The sequence below is a fragment of the Larus michahellis genome, chromosome 6, assembly GCF_964199755.1.
Source record: "Larus michahellis chromosome 6, bLarMic1.1, whole genome shotgun sequence".
Taxonomy (NCBI): Eukaryota; Metazoa; Chordata; class Aves; order Charadriiformes; family Laridae; genus Larus; species Larus michahellis.
In genome coordinates, this window is record NC_133901.1 from 64,803,544 (window position 1) to 64,823,622 (window position 20,079).

The 20,079-nt window shown below is 37.3% G+C and overlaps 1 protein-coding gene across 8 annotated transcripts in view; it reads left to right on the forward strand.

Moving 5' to 3' along the window:
- The window catches only part of ATRNL1 (attractin like 1), a 527,347-nt gene that overhangs the window by 71,193 nt on the left and 436,075 nt on the right, over positions 1-20,079 (forward strand). For all 8 annotated transcript variants that reach the window (XR_012587528.1, XR_012587529.1, XM_074591197.1 and 5 more), the window contains exons 8-9: positions 7,263-7,518; positions 16,866-17,049. Coding sequence is in view for 6 of the 8 variants with exons in the window: in XM_074591197.1 (XP_074447298.1) it covers positions 7,263-7,518; positions 16,866-17,049 (440 nt within the window). In the remaining 2 variants the exon portion in view is untranslated. The remainder of the gene's footprint in view (positions 1-7,262; positions 7,519-16,865; positions 17,050-20,079) is intronic.

Below are 20,079 nucleotides of genomic sequence, written 5' to 3' on the forward strand. Positions count from 1 at the left end.
CCTGGAACTTGTATTTGGTCCTGTTGGGAAGCTTAGGTTCTAATATGCTCCTCATGTAACTTACCAGGTTCAGGTTCTTGTTCAGTGAGGGTCTAGTTCTACAATAAGCCTAGAATAATAAAACAGGCTGCAGGAGGAGGAGTTAAGTGAAGGCTGTTTTCCAGTCTGTCAGTCCTGCTCTACTGGATTATGGGATCAAGTAGAGATGTTGACTATCCCTTTTTTTTTTTTTTTTTTCATTTGATACAACACATAAAAGAATGTTCTTGATGCTGTTACCGTGTTAAAGGAGGTAGTGGTCTGGGGAAAGGAAGAGGAGATGTTACACAGTCCTAAACTAGATAGCATGTACTGAATGCAGAAAACAGGCTTGTGATGAGTTATATTGCCAGATGACTTTTTTGAGTCTTACTTATATTTTGCTTGAAAAAAATTTCCAGAAATTTCTTAATTATGTACAGATTTGAGTAAACTCTTAGAAATTTCAGGTAAGTATAGAGAACAAAAGTTCTGATGAATTTCTGAGTCCTATTAGTTTACATAAAGTTAATTTTATACTAGTGCATGGGTACAGTTTGTGGGAGGAAGACAGATTGATAGTCTTGCTTCAAGAAAATGGAGAATGACTGTTTTTCATGTGGTTTGAGAGTAGTGTTTCTTTGGCCAAGCTTTCAGGAACAGATTGGGTTTATATAAGAATTAAGGCAGAAAACTTGTTTCTCAGACACAGACTTTTCTCCGTAGCCATGATACAGTTAAGAAATACAAAAAGATAACTACGTGGTTATTTTAGCATGATTAATTTACTTCCAATTCATTAGAAATGGATTATAAATTACCACCTTATTGCACTTCCTTTACACTTTTTTTGTGGTAACTACCGATAAGATTCTTTTGGAATGCAGGCAGGATTTGCATAACAGTGTAGCGTTCCCAGGTACAGTCAGAGCAACTGATAAGTATTGTTCTTTTAGGAAAAAGAAAAAATAGCTAAGTCTAAAGAATAAAAAAAAATGATAAGTTTTAGAAAAGTCTTGAATTGCTGCATTTATATGAAATACAAAATCAGTATTAACACTGAGATATGATATAGGGAAGAGAGCCTGTCCAAGGTCAAAGGAGCTAATGACCTGGGCCGTCTCGTTGTTCAGGATTCAATGTGAAGTATGTAGAAGAGTTACTCTGGTCTGCTGTATAGTCTGTTGACTGGGACTTATCAAACAAGTGGGTGCTCTTACCTGCTCTTCTGGTGTTACTCTTGTTGAGTACCTTCCTTGCTCTGTTTCAGTTTTGTCTCACTGTACAATGCTCTGATTTGAAGTCTTGTTAAAACTACTGTGCAAAAGCTAGGTGATACTGTTGGGGCATGATTTTTCAGGAATTACCAAGTGTGTACTCGGAAGGCAGGAAAATGAGACAGCTGAAGTAAAGCATACTGGATCACCAGACCGTTCTGCAACTTTTTATCTTTTTACCTCTATTAAAGATAAGTCTTCATTTATCTATTTTGTGGAAATGTTCTGCATTACCTTTTCAGTTTTTATGAATCTTTGAATGCAGAAATCACCATATTAGTTTATGATTACTCACTTAAAGGAGGATTTACTTTTGGATTTGGAGCCTTTATTAATTTACAGAAATTCATGCTTTCATGTAGATCCTGACTTTCTTTGTTACTGTAAGTCTAAGTATAAATGCACATTGAAAGATTTTATTCTCTTTCAGGCTTCTAAAAGAATTTTCCCCTCAAATTATAAAGTTCAGACTGCTAGGCATATTGCCATGTGTTTACCAGAACTCTTTAAGTTTTTCCTGTGCGGTCTCTTTAGTCACACAAAGTGACTTTTCGAAGTCTGGTGTGGGGTTTTTTTTGTTGTTGTTGTTGTTTTTCTCTTAAAGAGAAAAAGTATTTTTACTTTTACGATTTGAATATTGTTCATCATCATCCAGTGGATTATTTTTGGAATTTTTTGTACTAGAAAATTAAATAAGGAAGAGGCTCTCCAGAGGAGTGCCTATATTAAACATTTGTTATCATGGACTCGTAAAGAATAGTTGAGGTTGGAGAGGACCCCTGGAGATCATCTTGACCAACCTCTCTGCTCAAGGCAGGGTCAACTACAGCAGGTTGCTCCAGGCATCGTCTGGTTGAGTTTTGAATGTCTCCAAGGGTATTCCATTCCACAACATCTCTGAGCAACCTGTTCCAGTCTTTGACCGTGCTCACTGTAAAAATAAATGGGTTTTTTTAGGTCTAAAGTCCTGTAATCCAATTTATGCCCATCACCTCTGGTCTGTTCATTGGATAACACTGAGAAGAGTCTGGCTGTTTCTTTTTTACCCTCTCCCATCAGGCATTTAATTTTGAATTATTTGATTATTTAAAAAACGCTTTCTTCAAAGATGATGATGATATCAATAAGGTGAAGAAATTTTGAGGAATTTTACTGCCTTAAATTATCTTAATTCCTCCAGCAGGCGTTCCAAATTGTGACAGTTTAGTTTTTCTCCTGTATTTGAGTTACTCTCTTGTTTCCATTTCAGCTAGTTGAAATGTCTGTGTCAATCATTACTCTGTAAGAGAAATATTAGATCAAACAAATATTTTCTTTTTCTCTTGATAAATGTGATTTAACTCTTTTGTTCAAATCCTGACTTGGGTCTTATGATTCCTGCCTTCTGCTGTCATCCTCTCTGCCCGATATGCACAAGCAATTTTTGCAGCTCATATACCTTATGTCATCTTTCTTTATCATTATGGTTCATCAGAAATTTCTATTGAAATAATTTTCTCAGGGGAAAAAGCTGATTTGAGAAAATGGAAACATCTATTGGAAAGTTACGGTTCCATTGAAACTAACAGGAGGTACGCTTGCTGTTTGGTTGGGTTGCACCTGAACAGTTGCCAAAAAAACAGCTGATGTGATCTGTAGGTGGGAATGTCATGAATGAGTGAGCTGCAAGCTGCTCGCTTTACAGCAAGAAATTTCTCATTTTTGCTGGAATTCCCTAGTGAGGAGGAACTCTGAATTGCAAGTTCAGTATACATTGTAGTTCTGCATACTTCGATTTGCATATGGTAATATTTATATGAAATTTTCATCGAAAAAACACAAGGCCTTTAAAGGTTTTTGTAACTTCTTAGATAATTTTATTAATGTGAAGTAATATATCTAAAATCACCAAGGTTAATGCTCTCCTTCGCTGTCTGCCACTGTGATTAGAAGTGCTGCTTTTGACACGTGGTATCACAACTGCAAAATATGAGGGTGTTGGAGGCCTTCTGTCTTCTTGGTGCTTATCTGCCTGTTGTTTTGTTATCTGTTCCTTGGACAATCTGCCTCTTGGTCTTGTCCCTCTTCCAGGCTGAGGAGTTATAATTTTTAACATCTTCCATCTGGGCCAGATTCTTGACACTTTCCTCACTAATTTCACAAGGACTCTCAGTTCTATACTTTGTTGTTGGTGGTGGTTTTCATCTCATTCCTGTTGTGGCATGCTATCTTCTTATAAAAAAAATATCTGGTATGCTTTATTCATTTAAAGGTGAGCAGTTTTTCTGTACTAGCACTCTTGAAACTATATAGTGTATTATGTCTGTCGGAAAGCCTCACCTTTAGCATATACCTTAATTTATACTTAATTTATAAGTTATAAAGGTAGTATAAGTTTATAAGGGGATTCCTTCTTTTCTGTCACAGTTTTTAGACTGCTCAGGTCCATTTGCACTTGACTCTTTAATACTGTCTCTTCCTGATTCAGCCTTCCAGATAAATGTCACGGAATCACGGAATCTTCAGAGTTGGAAGGGACCTCTAGAGATCATCTAGTCCAACTCCCCTGCTAGAGCAGGATTGCCTAAAGCACATCCCTCAGGGCTGCATCCAGGCGGGTCTTGAAAATCTCCAGAGAAGGGGACTCCACAACCTCCCTGGGCAGCCTGTTCCAGTGCTCTGTCACCCTCACTGTAAAGAAGTTTTTCCGTGTATTTGAACAGAACTTCCTATGTTCTAGCTTGTGCCCATTGCCCCTTGTCCTGTCACTGGGAACCACTGAAAAGAGCCTGGCTCCGTCCTCCTTAAACCCACCCTTTAGATACTTGTAAACATTAATCAGGTCCCCCCTCAGCCTTCTCTTCTCCAGGCTAAAGAGTCCCAGCTCTTTCAGCCTTTCCTCATAAGGGAGGTGCTCCAGTCCCATAATCATCTTGGTTGCCCTTCGCTGGACTCGCTCCAGTAGTTCCCTGTCCCTCTTGAACTGGGGAGCCCAAAACTGGACACAGTACTCCAGTTGTGGCCTCACCAGTGCAGAGTAGAGGGGGAGAATGACCTCCTTCGACCTACTGGCCACAGTCTTCCCTATGCAGCCCAGGATGCCATTGGCCTTCTTGGTGACAAGGGCACACTGCTGGCTCATGGATAATTTGCTGTCTACCAGGACCCCCAGGTCCTTCTCCTCAGAGCTGCTTCCCAGCATGTCCGCCCCTAACATATACTGGTGTTTGGCATTCTTCCTTCCCAGGTGCAGGACCCTACACTTGCTTTTGTTGAACCTCATTAGGTTCTTCTCTGCCCAGCTCTCCAGCCTGTCCAGGTCACGCTGGATGGCAGCACGGCCCTCTGGAGTGTCGGCCACCCCTCCCAGCTTGGTATCATCAGCAAACTTGCTGAGGATACACTCTGTCCCCTCATCTAGGTCATTAATGAATATATTGAACAAAATTGGTCCAAGTATTGACTCCTGAGGGACACCACTCGTTACAGGCCTCCAACTGGACTCTGTGCCGCTGATCACAACCCTCTGAGTTCTGTCACTCAGCCAGCTCTCGATCCACCTCACTGTCACCTCGTCTAGCCCATACTTCCTCAGCTTCCTAATGAGGATGTTATGGGGATGTTATGTCCACTGTTATGTTCCTAGGACGTTGGTTTTGTCCTGCGTAAATATACATGTAACACTTTTTCATTCTGTATTTCATCCACTGACTTTGGTCTGTGAGCCTTTCTTTCTCCATGTTCAGCTGATCATCACTAACTTCTGAAGTGTTTTTCAGCAGCACTAGGAGCTTCTTAATCTCAGAAATAGCCCTGAGTGAAGCTTAGTTAAATCAGTTTTTGTGGTTGATAAAGCAGTTGTCATGACCTCCTTGTCTTTTTCTCTGTGAATAGTCTTGTGTACAGGATCTGCTGTGTCACTTACACAGATTGCTCCTCACAGAAGTGTTCCTTTATCTGAACTTTGAATCATTTAAGCAGAACTGTGAGGAGGACTTTCTTACTGTCAGCTGTCAGAGTAATTGTTTCAAAGTTCATGCAACTCTTTAGGTCACCTTTTTTGTGTACTGTCTTTCTTCAGTGTCAGAAATCTTTTTTTCAAATACTGTTATACAGCACCTGCAACTCCCTAATTAGCTCTCTCTTTCTGCTGTAGTCCATTAACTGCATTTAAAAATAAATAAATAAATACTTAGTCCACTAAGTTAGTGATGCTGATTTGCTTTTTGAGATCTTATATGTCAGTGTGATGAATGAGCCATATAGGATTCTTTTAAGAAGAATATTTTCTCAAGCCATTCCTTTGGATCAGCGTGCAGTATCCGTACAGCTTTTGTGGGTCTTCACCAAGCTCTTTGAAATGTTGTTATATCTCATAGGAAAAGAATGGGTTCAAATGTATATAACCTAATTCTACTGCAGATTCCTACAGAAGGGTGTGAACATGTTGTGTTCAAATACCCCCAGTCCAAACTAATCGTTAACACAAAGTATCATTGCATAGCAGTTATTTAAATTCCAAATCAAGAAATGTTTACCTGCATCAACTGAAAAAATAGTTGAAAATCTTGCAGAAATTTTAGGTGTACGGTTAAAGACAGATCAGTCATTTACTGACTAATCTCTCTGAATAATGAGGAAGTTTTTCCTGTGGTCCTGGACTGGTTGTTTTCCATCACCTGCAGGTATATAGACAGCATTATAACCCTCTCAAGCCTTTGTTTTGCTGGACTAAATAGACTGTTGTTCTACTGATCATTATAGTTTACATACGTGCCAATTTGAGTTCATCTTTGTTGATGTGTATGATGATAATAGCTTGCAGTTTACATTTCTGTTTAGATCCCATCAGGTCCTTGTACAATAAGTCTGAAATTTCTGCATGGTTGATCCAAACTTCTTATATTTGGTAGTTCTTTATATTCTATTCTCTTTTTCTGAGGGTCAGTGTTCTGTGCCAAGCAAAACTTTGCCACATGTGCTAAGCCTGCAGCATCCTTTTGTTTTTCAACCAGGTAAGACTGAATTTAGGGTAAACTCTAGGATATTACATTACAGTGTGCAGAAGACAACTCCCTACTGTACAAATACCGTGCAGATGGGATGCAGAGTGTATGTGTTTCTAGCATGTCCTAGCAAAGACTAAGTATTATTCTTGGACCAGAGGCAGTTTTTTTCCTACCCAGGATAAACTGTCCTTGAGGCAGTCCGTGAAGCCAACAAGCTGGAATTTGTTCTGTGACTTTGTATGCCTTGGTTTGCAACTCTACGTGAAGTTTGAGATTTAGTAGGATTTACTTTCAGTCAATATTTAAGTAAATCATTCATTGCTTTCCAAAACAGATGGCATTGCTGTTTGAGGTGTGTGGTTCACGAAGACTGGAAAGTCTGTTTTGCATCCCTTTAAAAGAACTCAAAGTACTCCCCTATGGGATTTGATTTTAGCAAATGTGCCCGAGAGGATGCTATACACACATTCTCCCTTTTCTTTGGGCTCTAATGACTGTGAATTTTCTCAGGACTTCAGTTACTTTGCTCTCTTGTGCACGTGCTGAATGAAATCCCTATAGACCGAGTGTGTGGAAAATCACATTTTAGTTCTGTGAACTGTTCCCTAAGAAAACAATATAATATCCTTTCTGTTCAGGTTCTTTTTTAATAGAATGCTGCAGTCTGAATTAGAAGAGCCATGTAATTAAAGTTTTTCTGCTTGAAGTAATCCGGTTGAGATTCATTTTGGTGTAATTTTCATGGCTGGGTTTATTTTTCAGAGAAATAGTCTCCTTATCATCATTGTTGGTTTAGTTTAAATATCATTGTCTGGGATTAGTGTCTGATGTTGAGCTGGTTAATGTAAGATTAAATGTGAAGATTTAAATCAGATTGTTCGGTTATGAAATATTACACAGCACAGAAGTATGCAGTTCAGATGTTATCTTTCTGTAATCCATTATTTGCTTTCTCTTCTCTCCTTTCCAATTCTTACAGGAAGACATCTACATGTATGGAGGCAAAATCGAAACAAATAATGGCAATGTTACTGATGAGCTGTGGATTTTCAACATACGCAGTCAAACGTGGAGTACCAGAACTCCTGCAGTCCTTGTACATGGCCAACAATATGCTGTGGAAGGTCATTCGGCACACATAGTAGAGCTGGACAGCAGAGATGTGGTTATGATTATAATTTTCGGATATTCTGCCATATATGGATACACAAGCATTGTACAAGAATACTACATCAGTAAGTCACTTTCAAATAATTTTTATCATGTATTGATAAAAAAAATCCTGATTTTTTTTTTTTTTTAAAGTGAAAGATACTCCTGTTTGAGGAAAGAAAATATGTATTTTGCAAAATAAATAAAACCTCAGCCTTTTTCCTTCATATTATGTAGATCAGATTTCTTGTTAAGCAGTAGCATTTCATGCACGTTTGGAGTATAATTGCTTTGGCTATCTGTTATTTTGTACATGGCCATGGGGGTAAGGTTGAAACCAGAAATCCCGTGCAGTGGTTATTGTTGTGATGAAACTTACTGTTTTATACCACAGAGTACGTAGACTCAAACCCAAAGAATTAGCAGAGTAAAAAAAGAAAGAGCAAAACAGAATGCAATGAACAGTGCTTACTACAATAATTTAGTTATCGTAAAGGTTCTTTAATGTTGCTGTAATACTTTCAGTCTGATTTTCAGAATCACAGAATGGTAGGGGTCGGAAAGGACCTTTGGAGATCATCTAGTCCAACCTGCTGCCAAAGCAGGTTCACCAAGAGCAGGCTGGACAGGAGCGCATCCAGGCAGGTTTTGAATATCTCCAGAGAAGGAGACTCCACAACCTCTCTGAGCAGCCTGTTCTGGTGTTCTGTCGCCCTTAAAGAAGTTTTTCCTCATGTTGAGACAGAATTTCCTGTGTTCCAGTTTGTCCATTGCCGCTTGTCCTGTCACTGGCAACGCTGAGGAGAGTCTGGCTCCATCCTCTTGCAACCCACCCTTTAGATATTGATAAGCATTGATGAGATCCCCTCTCAGACTTATCCAGGCTAGACAGACCCACATCTCTCAGCCTTTCCTCATAAGAGAGACGCTCCAGTCCCTTGATCGTCTTAGTAGCCCTCCGCTGGACTCCCTCCCTGTCCTTTTTGAACTGGGGAGCCCAGAACGGAACATAGTACCCCAGATGCAGCCTCACCAGAGCAGAGTAGAGGGGAAGGATGGCCTCCCTTGACCTGATGGCCACGCTCTTTTTAATGCACCCCTTTAATTTGCCTTCTTGACCACAAGGGCACATTGCTGGCTCATGGTCAACTTGTTATCCACCAGGACTCCCAGGTCCCTTCTGCAGAGCTGCTTTCCAGCAGGTCAACCCCTAACCTGTACCGATGCATGGGGCTATTCCTCTCTAAGTGCAGGACCCTACACTCACCCTTATTTGAACTTCATTATGTTCCTCCCTGCCCAACTCGCCAGCCTGTCCAGGTCTCGCTGAATGGCGGCACAGCCTTCTGGTGCGTCAGCCACCCCCCCCCAGTTTTGTGTCATCAGCAAGCTTGATGAGGGTGCACTCTATCTCCTCATCCAGGTCATTGGTGAATACGCTGAACAAGACTGGCCCCAGTACTGACCCCTGGGGAACACTGCTAGTTACAGCGTTCCAACTAGACTCTCACCACTGATCACAATTCTCTGAGCTCTGCCATTCAGTCAGTTTTCAATCTACCTAACTGTCCACTCATCTAGCCCACACTTCCTAAACTTATCTGTGAGGACATTATGGGAGACAGTGTCAAAAGCCTTGCTGAAGTTGAGGGTAAACCCTCATCTACCCAGCCAGTCATGCCATCGTAGAAGGCTGTCAGATTGGTCAAGCATGATTTCCCCTTGGTTGAATCCATGTTGAACGTTCCCAGTAACCTTCTTTTCTTCTACATGCTTAGAGATGGCATCCAGGATGTGCTGTTCCATCACCTTTCTAGGAATGGAGGTGAGGCTGAATGGCCTTTAGTGTCCCGGGTCCTCCTCCTTGAACTTTCTGAAGACTGGCATTGGCTTTCCTCCAGTCCTCGGGCATCTCTTCTGTTCTCCATGGCCTTTCAAAGATGATGGAGAGGAGCTTAGCTATCCCATAATGTAATAACTTAGTTCATCGTTGTATGTAGGGTTCTCTCTAAAGTGTATTCATGTTGCTACCAGAAGAAATAAGAGAAAATGAACACTAATTTTTGTAAAGAACGTGCCATGTGTGTCTGGGATTCCCCTTGAGAAGTGCAAGCTTTTGCTAGGGGTGATTTTAAATACTAGAATGAAATAAACCAAGAGAATTTTTTTTTATCTTATACATGGTGCATTTAAGATATTATTTCAATAGAGTAAACATGAAAATCTACACCTTCTGATACATTTTTAGAAATACTTATATGTCCACTAATTAAAATTATAACCTTCTCTTACTTATTTTGATTCCTTATTTTTTATGGAATTGATCTGAGTCCCTTGGTTATTTAAGTGATCATGGAATGTATAATACAAAATGTCAAAGTAATATTTATAGTTTAAGGCATAACAATTTGTTTTTAATAGTTCCATTTAACATTTTTTGCATGTATGTATATAAACACTATTTAAGCAGACTCATGGGCTGGGGAAATCACTTAAAAACTCAAAGGTTTCTTATGCTTCCTGGCATTATCTCTGACCGTAGCATTGAAATTTTATAACAATGTTGAAAAAGGATAAAAGGGAATGGGAATAAGAGGAAGAGCACCATGATGTGCTTTATCTACATTGAAAATTTTGATTGAACTGCACAAAACTAGTATAAAGATCTGGTCTTACAATATTGTTGTGAAACATCATTCTGAGATTTGTTAAGTATAAAGGTCAGTTTATTGAAAAACTTAATTTCTGAAAGTTTTTTTAACCTACCAGAGAGAATTTTTTTTTTTTCTTGAAGACAAAAATATGATGTTTTAGTTTTCTGTGTGCTAATTCACTGTAATGTCTACTGGAACTTTGAATTGTTTGCTCCTTCACATGCTGCTTGTTTAGTCTGGAGTAGAAGTGCCAATATTCTTCTCACCTGTTACTGTGGTTAGTTTAATTACGAATGATTCACTTTGTAATGTAAAATTTTCTATCTGGTGGATTTTATTGCTGTCTTTATGGTTGAAATGTACAACTTATTCCTGTTTTAAATTTTTTTTTTTTTTAATCTTAAAGCTATGTTTGTGGAGGATTAATGAAACAGACTATAACTAAGCATATAGAAAACAAACAAACAAAGAAAAAATACTCCAAACCTTTCATACCGTGGTGATGAGCTTTGAGTAGGAGAAAGCACTTATTTCTCTGGCAGCTATTATGGGTCTGAATTATTCTCAAGTTTTTAAGACTCCTTTCTGAGATGATAGTTTTATCACATACCAGTGAGAAATTTAGTTTGTTAGAGAAAATATGCTTCACTTGCATCAAATATAAAGTAAACTTGTAACAATATATGGTATTACTGTGGAAAACCATTGATTTCAGTGAGTTTACTCATGTGATGAAGGATTATTGGCGCATGCAGTGCTTTGCAGAACATGGTGTGTGTGTTGGAACTGAACCATTTCTGCCGTGGATAATTCTCATGTTTCATTTTACCTCATTGAGTCTCCTTCCTTCCTCTCCCCTCTACATTGAATGAATTTTGTGGCAAATTTTCCTAAATTCTGTCAGCTGTAGCATTTATCTACAGTTTTGCAGCTGTAGGATCATTTTTAACCATAAAATTCCAGATGGTGGTTTCAACTAAGAATTGCTAGTTTCTTTGGGACTTTAGCAGCTCAGAATCCAAACTTAAAAGACATAGGAAGTGATAGAAGTATTGCTGTGAGCCCACCTGAATAGGAAAGAATTTTTTTTATAAAAAAGGGTTTCTGACATTACGGAAAGAAAAATCAGAGTCCAATTTTCTCTATCTGATGGCTTTTAAAACATACATTGCTTTAATATTTCAAATTGTACTGCATTATTTTTTCTAAATGTTATCAGACATGGCTTTTAGTCCTAATGAAGGCTATTTTTCAAGCATTTACCAGATGCCTACTGAAAGAAAGAGGCAACTTACCCTTTGGTTTCTGTGAATTGAAACCTGTAGTGATCCAGTCCTATTAATGGACTTTGAACCTGATATATGGAATTCTGGTGCTAAAGCCTTCTTTACATACTGTGACCCTGATTTTCTTGGGGTTTGGGTCAAGAAACGTCTAAAGAAGTTTTAATTATTTGTGGATTCACCAGCTTTTCGCATAGATATGCAGTTCTTTTTAACAAAACTTGTGAATTGAATGTGTGCATGGTCTGAAAATTTCTCTGACACTGTCTGGTTAGTGAAGAAAGTAATTTCTATTGAAGTCAAATAAATTCTGGAAAAATTGGACATGGTTTGTAGGTAGAATTTCACTGTGCAAAAGCACAGGGTTTCATTTTTACTTCAAAGGTAGGGTGGTTGTTGCAGGAGCAAAAGAGCTTCCTGTTGTACTTTCTTGCTATGCTGAGACTTACGACTTTTGAGGAATCAATAAATCCTGGTATGGGAATTATGTGAATGATTTTACTAACTTGAACCATAAAGCTTTTCTGGGTTACTCCCCAGGGAAATTTATTTCCCTTTAGGTTAGCAATAGCTCATAAACCTTCTAAGAATCTCAATGTGAGTCTCAAGGTGAAAATAATAGTGTTTTGTTTTAGCTGAGGTTTGTAAAAGCTTCTTATATATTAAGAAACTTCTGAATAAGTCTTCTGTGATTTTATTTTATTTTTTTAGAAGACAGAGAATTGTTTAGATTAGCAGCATAACACTATTTTTTAGGCTGGATTTTTTTATGACTTTAGAAGTAGGTTATAGGTTGCTTTTGATTAAAAACTTTTCATCGAAATAGTATTAAAAGAAATGGCCCTATGATGTAACATGAGTTTCTTCTTTTTTGTAAGTTAGCATAAGCTTCATGGTTGCTGGAAAAATGTTTATCATTGCAATGAAGTGAAGATGGCACACTGAAGTGCTTCTTGGACATGTTCTTTCTACCAAATCTGTTCGAAGGTTGTATTGTGGTAAGGACAGATCAGGCCAATGTATCTGCCTTTCCTTGGATTTTTTTAGGGGACTAATTACTGCATATTTAAAAAAAAAAATACTTTCAAACATTTTTTTAGAAACAACTTTATGTCAAAATGCTATTTTAATGATTCTGTTTTGAATGATCAATGCTCAAAGTTGCAGTTTTTCTTGATTTGGCCATCCTAATCACTTTCATACACAGAAATGAACTGAAAAAAATAAAACAAGGCTTTGTCTCTCATTTCACTTGCTTTGCATTCTTTGATGATGGAATGGTGTTAGACCTTTGGATATGATTAACTTCCTGTGAGCAAAACACTGGAAGTTATCACCTTTGCCATCAAAATTAGTGCTTTTTTAATGTAAACACCATATTTTGTAATCCTTTCAAAAACATATGAGGATTAATCTTAGAAAGTTTGGGTTTTGTTCACTGTGTCATTGGAAAATTGATTATAATTTTCGTGACTAGCCATCTTCTAATCCATAGCCTGTTTATATTCACTTGTTTTCTGGGTGATACATTGTTTAATGTAAGCAGCTCGTCTCCCTTTCTGGAATTCCCTTTCTTTTATATTTATGGATACCAGTCCTCCCTTTTGAAAGAGTAATTAAGGCAACCTCATCTATTCCGCTCTCATCGTAATAGTTATCTGTGTACCTTTTCCACAAGGAGTTAATCTCTCTTGAACATGGATGATTAGAAGCATCTTTGGGATATTCTAGGTGAGATTTCACCAGTGCCTGGCTAAACAACCTTCATCCTACTTTATTGGGAACACCTCACTTGATATGTAGTAAAATGACATTTGTACCGCATCCATGAGAAAGTCATTAATGGCTCATAGGTTTTCTCTGATGAAGCAGTGCTCCTTCTCATTCCGCTCAGTTGTTATCAACTGATGACCTTCCATTTTATAGAAGTTCATGTTGCTAATCCCAGTGCACAATATCTTTGTCGTTGAATTTTGATCCCTTTTTTCTCAGAGCCAAGATCATCCAGTTCATTCTGCATGTTTTTCTGCTGCTTCTGTGAACTGATAGTTTCTAAATTTATGCAATTACTACACCTTAAATTTGTGACAGTGTCATAAAATTCATCCTAGTCTCTCTAGGAATTCCAGCACCTCTCAAGATTGTTCATTGCTACTTCTTGTTCAGTGCCCGAATCCCATTCCATTATAATGGTTTATTTACTAATTTCCCATTGTGAAACTATAGTAAGGACATTACTGAAGCCCAGACACTGAGAACACCAACTCTCCCTTTTCTAGGTAATTGTTTTTTAGGTAAACGTGTGATGTAAATGGTTTGGTATGCTTATATTGTCCAGTGAAACAGTTTCCCATCATTTTAACATTTCTTATTTATCCTGTTTTAAAAAACCCCCTTTGTTCTAAACCTTTGCGTGTTACTGAGGTGAGATTAAGGTCTTTAATTGTCCAGATCTTGCGTCTCCTTCCTCTGGTCTTTAATGTCAGCACTATCATCACTGTTCTTTGGTAAATATCTAACTAGCTATGTTTAAAATGCTTGCTATGGTGCCTGCAATTTCACTTGCTGCTTCTGTCAGAATTTTGGAATGGGGTCATATTCCTAGCTTCAGTGCATTAAATTAATGAGTTTAGGTTCTCTCTCAACTGTGATTTCTTTTTCTGTTTACATGTAGATGACTTTTTTTCTTTTTTTTCTTTCACTTGATCAGTCTTCTGGAAATGGTCATGGTAAATCCGGATGTGAAGTGCGTGATTTTTGTTTGACAAAAGTGACCAGAATATTGCAGCCTGTAACTGTGTCCAGCTGTTTAGTATCTGACAGATTTAATTATCTGATGTTATCATAGTGACTTGCCGAAGCATTTCAAGAGAAACTTTATGTGGTAGAATTCTCTGGAAGATTGCCTAGATGTTGATGAAAAATCTCAAATTAGAAATGAAAAGTAGGAGCCCCTATTACTGGAATGATTTTCTTTTGTGATTTTTTCAAAATTCATTTGACCTTATTTTTACACTGTCTATTAGACTTACAAACTGAAATCCGGAAATAAAAAAAAATCCCATTTCCTTATTTCTGGTTTGTTTATTCATAGAACTCTTTTGATATTTGGCTTTTTAAGTTTTGCATGACTGATTTGGTGAACCAATTACTTAATCTGATCTCATGATAGACAGAGCGGCATCTCTTTGAGTATGAGAAGAGTTATGTTAAATACCTTCAACAAAAATAGGATTTCTGTTTAAAAAAATATAGGTGAAGATACATATCAATGAATTGCTTTTAAAAAAAGGCAAATCATATGCATAGTAATTTCTTTAAATTCAGATAGAAGTATATTTTTGTCTAAATGATGTAATATTCAAGATGCTGAAGAAGTGTGAAAGAGATCAAAACTGCGTATATACATTACAATATTCAAAATCCAGTCAGCTCAACTAAATTTTAGAATGGGAAATGGAGAAACTGTAATAGTGCTTTTGACTTTTGTTTCAGAAAGATGTCGCTGGACCTCTCTTCTCAAATTGAGGTAGTTATCCATAGCACGTGGTTTTTATTGCTCAAGAAGGAGCAGCTATTCATATTTCTGCACAAGTCATGTAAGGCTATGCAATACGCAGTTTTACCATGACAGTGTTCTAAATGCTACATAAACCAGTCAGATATAAATGCAAAGTGTTCTATTATGCATATGATCAACACCATTGTGTAAATTTATGTGGAGAACAGTCACTTTACCCTGAAAAGTATATATGCACATCTTTAGGACAGATTGCTATTTAAATGAAAAATGAGGATGGTGTTTGTGATGGAAAGATGTATCTGCAGGTTGACTCCTCACCAACCTTCTTACATAAATTGTATGAAGTAAATCTATCTGTTAACAAGGTAATATGTATGTAAAATATAGTATTATTGGTACAAATTTGATCTTTGTGTTCAGAGTTGCGGTTCTTAATAGCTTGATAAAATCCAACATAGAGATTGGAATAAAATACTAGTTACATTACACTACATATAAGTAATGTAAATATACTGTGTAAGATATAAATAGTATGTTACACAAATATCAGCATTCATACAAACAAAAAATCAGCACAAGACTTCCAGTTTAATCTGTACTTTATAACTAGCTATAAGCACTCTTCATTGAAAAAAATGTAACTTGCTTATAGAGGCAGTGCCTGAAAACCATTTAATGAAAGTAGAATAGAAATAGTAATAACTGAAAGTCATGAGTCTTTTCACTGGAGAGAAGGATTCGGAGGAAAAAGAATTAATCTTAAACTACCTACATAATATCAGGTAAAAATTGAAACGGAACTTAAACTAATTTTCAGATGAAGGAAGGTGTATGGTGTTGTGTACTATCCTTGGATAAATAACTTTATGATGGCAGCCAATTTAAGTTAAGAATAGGTAGACTGCTCCATTTCGGTAGTCCTTGTCCACACTTTCTATTCTTCTGACATAATCTTGAAGAGGCTATAAGTGAATTATTTCTTCCATTTCACAACCATAGAACTGGCTGCATAGACTCTTTTGAATAGGCTGGCTTTTACAGGAAATACTTGCCTCCTGGCTTGCTCTTTTTGTGGTTTGTGTCATCAGCTGGGAAGCTGGAGGGGAAAAAATGGAAATTTCAGGGACACAAGCGACAAGAAGTCACTTAACCTCTCTGCCTTTTTCATTGCTATGGTAAAAGAGTTTCCAATTGTGTTTTATTCTTCAGTCATAACAGCTATTGTGAATGGTTTTATTTGGTGTTTCTTTGCAGCTATTAATGATGTGACGTAAAATGTGGATTTAAGTGCCAGTTTAATGAGCTGCTATCAAATTATCCTTTTGTGAGTTTTCAGCAACTGAGTAGGTACATTTGCAGTTAAATAACTAAGAAAAAGTAGTTGGAAACTGATTTTAGCTCAATAATTTCACAGTTTACTAGCAAAATGTCTATCTGTAGCCATGTGTACTTTGAGCTACCTCATATTACGTGCTTCTCACAACTCACAGCAGTTCAGTTTCTGCCAGGCTTCTCCAGGCAGTTGCCCCTTGATTGAGTACAGGTGTTCCTAATGCAGCTGAAGTAGCTGGAGCACTGAATTCTCATCAGCCATCTCTGGCGGGACAAAGTTAAGGTGGAGAGAGAATTAATTGTAACTCTTAATTTCCTATTTTCAAACAGGTTTGGGCTTTTTTTTTTGGTTTTGTGTGTGTGCTGAACTTGGCCATGGGAGAGTATGAGATACTGCCAGGCACCTGTGAAAACGACGCATTTGTGATTTAATCAAGCATAGCAGATAGTAGTCTAGTAACGTTATCCAATTGCAGCTATTTTCATACATTGGTATAAAATTACTTCTTAAAACAAGTCCCTAGTTATTGCTGTATTTAAAACTATAGTGAAAATTATTTTGTATACTTAAAACTCCTAGTATTTTGTGTTGGCAAATCGTAAGCCTTAAACCTATGTCTTTTGTGCATCTGTTCCAGGGTCTAATTCTTGGCTTGTACCAGAAACAAAAGGAGCAATTGTGCAGGGTGGATATGGCCATACTAGTGTCTATGATGAACTGACAAAATCTGTTTATGTCCATGGGGGATACAAAGCATTACCTGGCAATAAATATGGATTGGTGGATGATCTTTACAGATATGAAGTTAATACTCGGACATGGTAAGTGGGATTTATAATGTAGGAAACTAAGTTATTTGTTACTGAAAAAGCATGCATAAACATAGAGTAAGATTCTAGTTAAGTTGTGTAGGTACCTCTGTATCCTTTGCATGGTGGAGAACAGTATGTTCTCTGCAACAAAATGGAAGAACTGTGATGAGGGATTAGACTTTAGCCAGTGGATTAATGGAGTTACACATCGAAGGAATGGCAGGGAGGAAGTTTGGCACGTGTTCTACAAATTAAGAGAAGGTTCTTCTATCCAGACATACCACTATGCAGAAATAGTACATGTGTACTGTTTGCAAGTGGTGTGAATATATGGCGAATGCACATTGAAGTACCTGTTATATAAATAAGTAGAGAAACCTAAGAGCTGTAGAAGGTTATTTTTCACAAAGCTATCAGAATTAGAAGAGAAAATTCCTGGTATCGGCTAGGGATGCTTAGTTATTGATGTTCTTGGTTTTTCTATTTTTTTTTTTCAGTTCCTTGTCCTTCAAGTTTATTGTAACTTATGAATGTTACTTATATGTTAGGTATAGAAAGTGACCTTAAATGTTTTTTCTTACCTTAGAGGTGATTTGAGATCAAGAACTATTTCTCAGAACATTTTATTCTTGCAGTTTAATATTTGTGTTGAGCACTAATGGCTTAACTTTAAGCACACAAGATTTGCTCTCAGATGTTGGAAATGTGGGTTTGATTTCACTGAGGCTTTTGATTTTGAATACCACTAACTCGTGGCACTTGGAAACATTATTACAAGAATTTTCTGTCCCTTTTAATGTATTTTTAAATTGCTGGAATTTTAATGCTCTCTTATACTCTATTTTTGGAAGAAAGTGATATTGTATCCTTTGATGGTCTGTTCAACAATATAATCATAATTATTGGAATATTTTTATTCATTATTCATATAAAAGCTAATAACAAATGCTTCTATATAGACTACTGTGGAATTCTCTGCAGCTTGTAGGGAACTTAACTCATTCATTTCATGAGTTACATTACACAAGCAGTCAACTGTACTGTGGGACTGAAAACTGGCTGAGAGGATGGGGATAATGACATTTACGTAGTAATAAAATATTTGTTTACTGTAGCTGTGACATCTTATAATCAGTATTCAAAGCATTCAGTGAGGTAACTGATCCTGAATCACGGGCTAGGTGGGGTATGAGGAAGAGGTGGAACCACGATGGCTTTCTCATGCCCATATGCATGTTGGTTTGTTTTTTTTTTTTCTTTTCACATTTGCATTTGCTTGCCTTCACTGTCTCTGCTTTTCCCTTGCACTTGATTACTCTCTCTGTTTCTGTCTGATCTGGCTGAAGTTCATATGCTTCACTCAGTCGTGGCATACAAAGCTGATTCCTTGTTTTGTTCAGTGGCATGTGGGTTTTCGTTTCTTCATATCAATTAGGTATAAGCTTTATGTTTCTTGGAATGTGAGGGAGTGATAACTTAATTCCTAATGTGAACATTATTTCTAATACATGATGGAGAATTACAGTGTGTGTAATACCTGCGTTGCTTTGTGTTACTTGCATACTGCTGCAGTTGGCATTTGGGGGGCAACGTGGTGCTGGGCTTAGATAATGGCCTGAAACAGTGGAAGCACCTGCTGGCTCCTGGGTATTTCTGTTACCATTATAATATTATGCTGCTGCATCACTTGGCATTGCTATAGTTAACATGGACTAATGTTTGCAGATACACGTATATGTGCATAAATAATGAATTCACTGTAAAGTGTGCTGAGACTCACATAATTTGCATGAGGTTGATGTGTGTTGGAGAGTTCGGAAGATTGCTCTCATCAGTGATGCTAATGAATAGTGAAAATCATGGCCAAATTAACAAACTTGGTCTGTATCACACTTCCACTTCTGCTGAATCTTAGGGAAAAGTTACTGTTATCAGGAAGAATGACACTCAGCACATAATATGCAAAAATTCGGGAACCCCCCCCTTGTACAGTATGGCGCCAGGGCTGGGGCAGTGCAGTGGGGTGACAAGTAGAAAAGTGACCAGCCTGAAGAAAAACTGCAGGGATTGCTGTTACATCCACTGTGGAGAGAAGAGAGTCCTTATTTTTCTCCAGAACAGTGTAAAGCTCCTTGGGCCTTTAATGATCAAGACAACTATTTGTAGACAGCTGCAAGGCAGGATAATCAAGATAGAGCCTAGTGGATAGCAATTAATGTAAGTTAAGAGGTAGGAGGTGTAGAAAACTGCTAAAACAAAAGACAAAAAGAAACCTGTAGTCTGAATGGATAAGGACAGCATGTTCTTATGTTCCTTGTCGTTCCTAATTTTATATGTTGTTAACTGATGAGTTGAAACCAAATATCACGTTTTTCTTGGTAGCTATTGGAAACATTCTGTATCAAGCTAATTCCTGGTTAGAAAAACACATTTATGTGGTGCTCTATTTCCATAGAATCATAAAATGGTTTGGGTTGGAAGGGACCTTAAAGATCATCTAGTTCCAACCCCCTGCCATGGACACATGGCGTGGACTATTTTTATTTTTTTGTACTAAAATTCTGCGTGTTTCAGTCTGCCAGCCTGAATATATTTATGAAGCGGTGCAAGTGTTTTTCATTGTAATTAGAATGGCTTCTACCATTTCTTTTCCAGGTCTGAGTGTTCAATTAATAAAAAAAAATAATCCAATACTTAGGATGGGCTAAAGAATTGTAAAGGATTCTTTATTGCAGTTCTTCAGCAAAAAACCCAACATAGCTAAGAACATATAACAATGTAAATTAATAATATAAATGCGTTTTCATTCAGTTTTGAGTAAAATGTACCATATCATTATTTACTTGTGAAGAAGGTAAAAATGATGTAATTTACTTCCGATACAGTATTTGTCAAACTGGATTTTTAATAAAATACCCAACATGATGTTTTAAATGAATGCTAAGTATACTTCTTGTAACATAAGAAAACTCATCTTAACAATCAGAATACATTTCATCATATTTATTGAGTTATAGCTGTAGTTTACTGTTTTCCTTG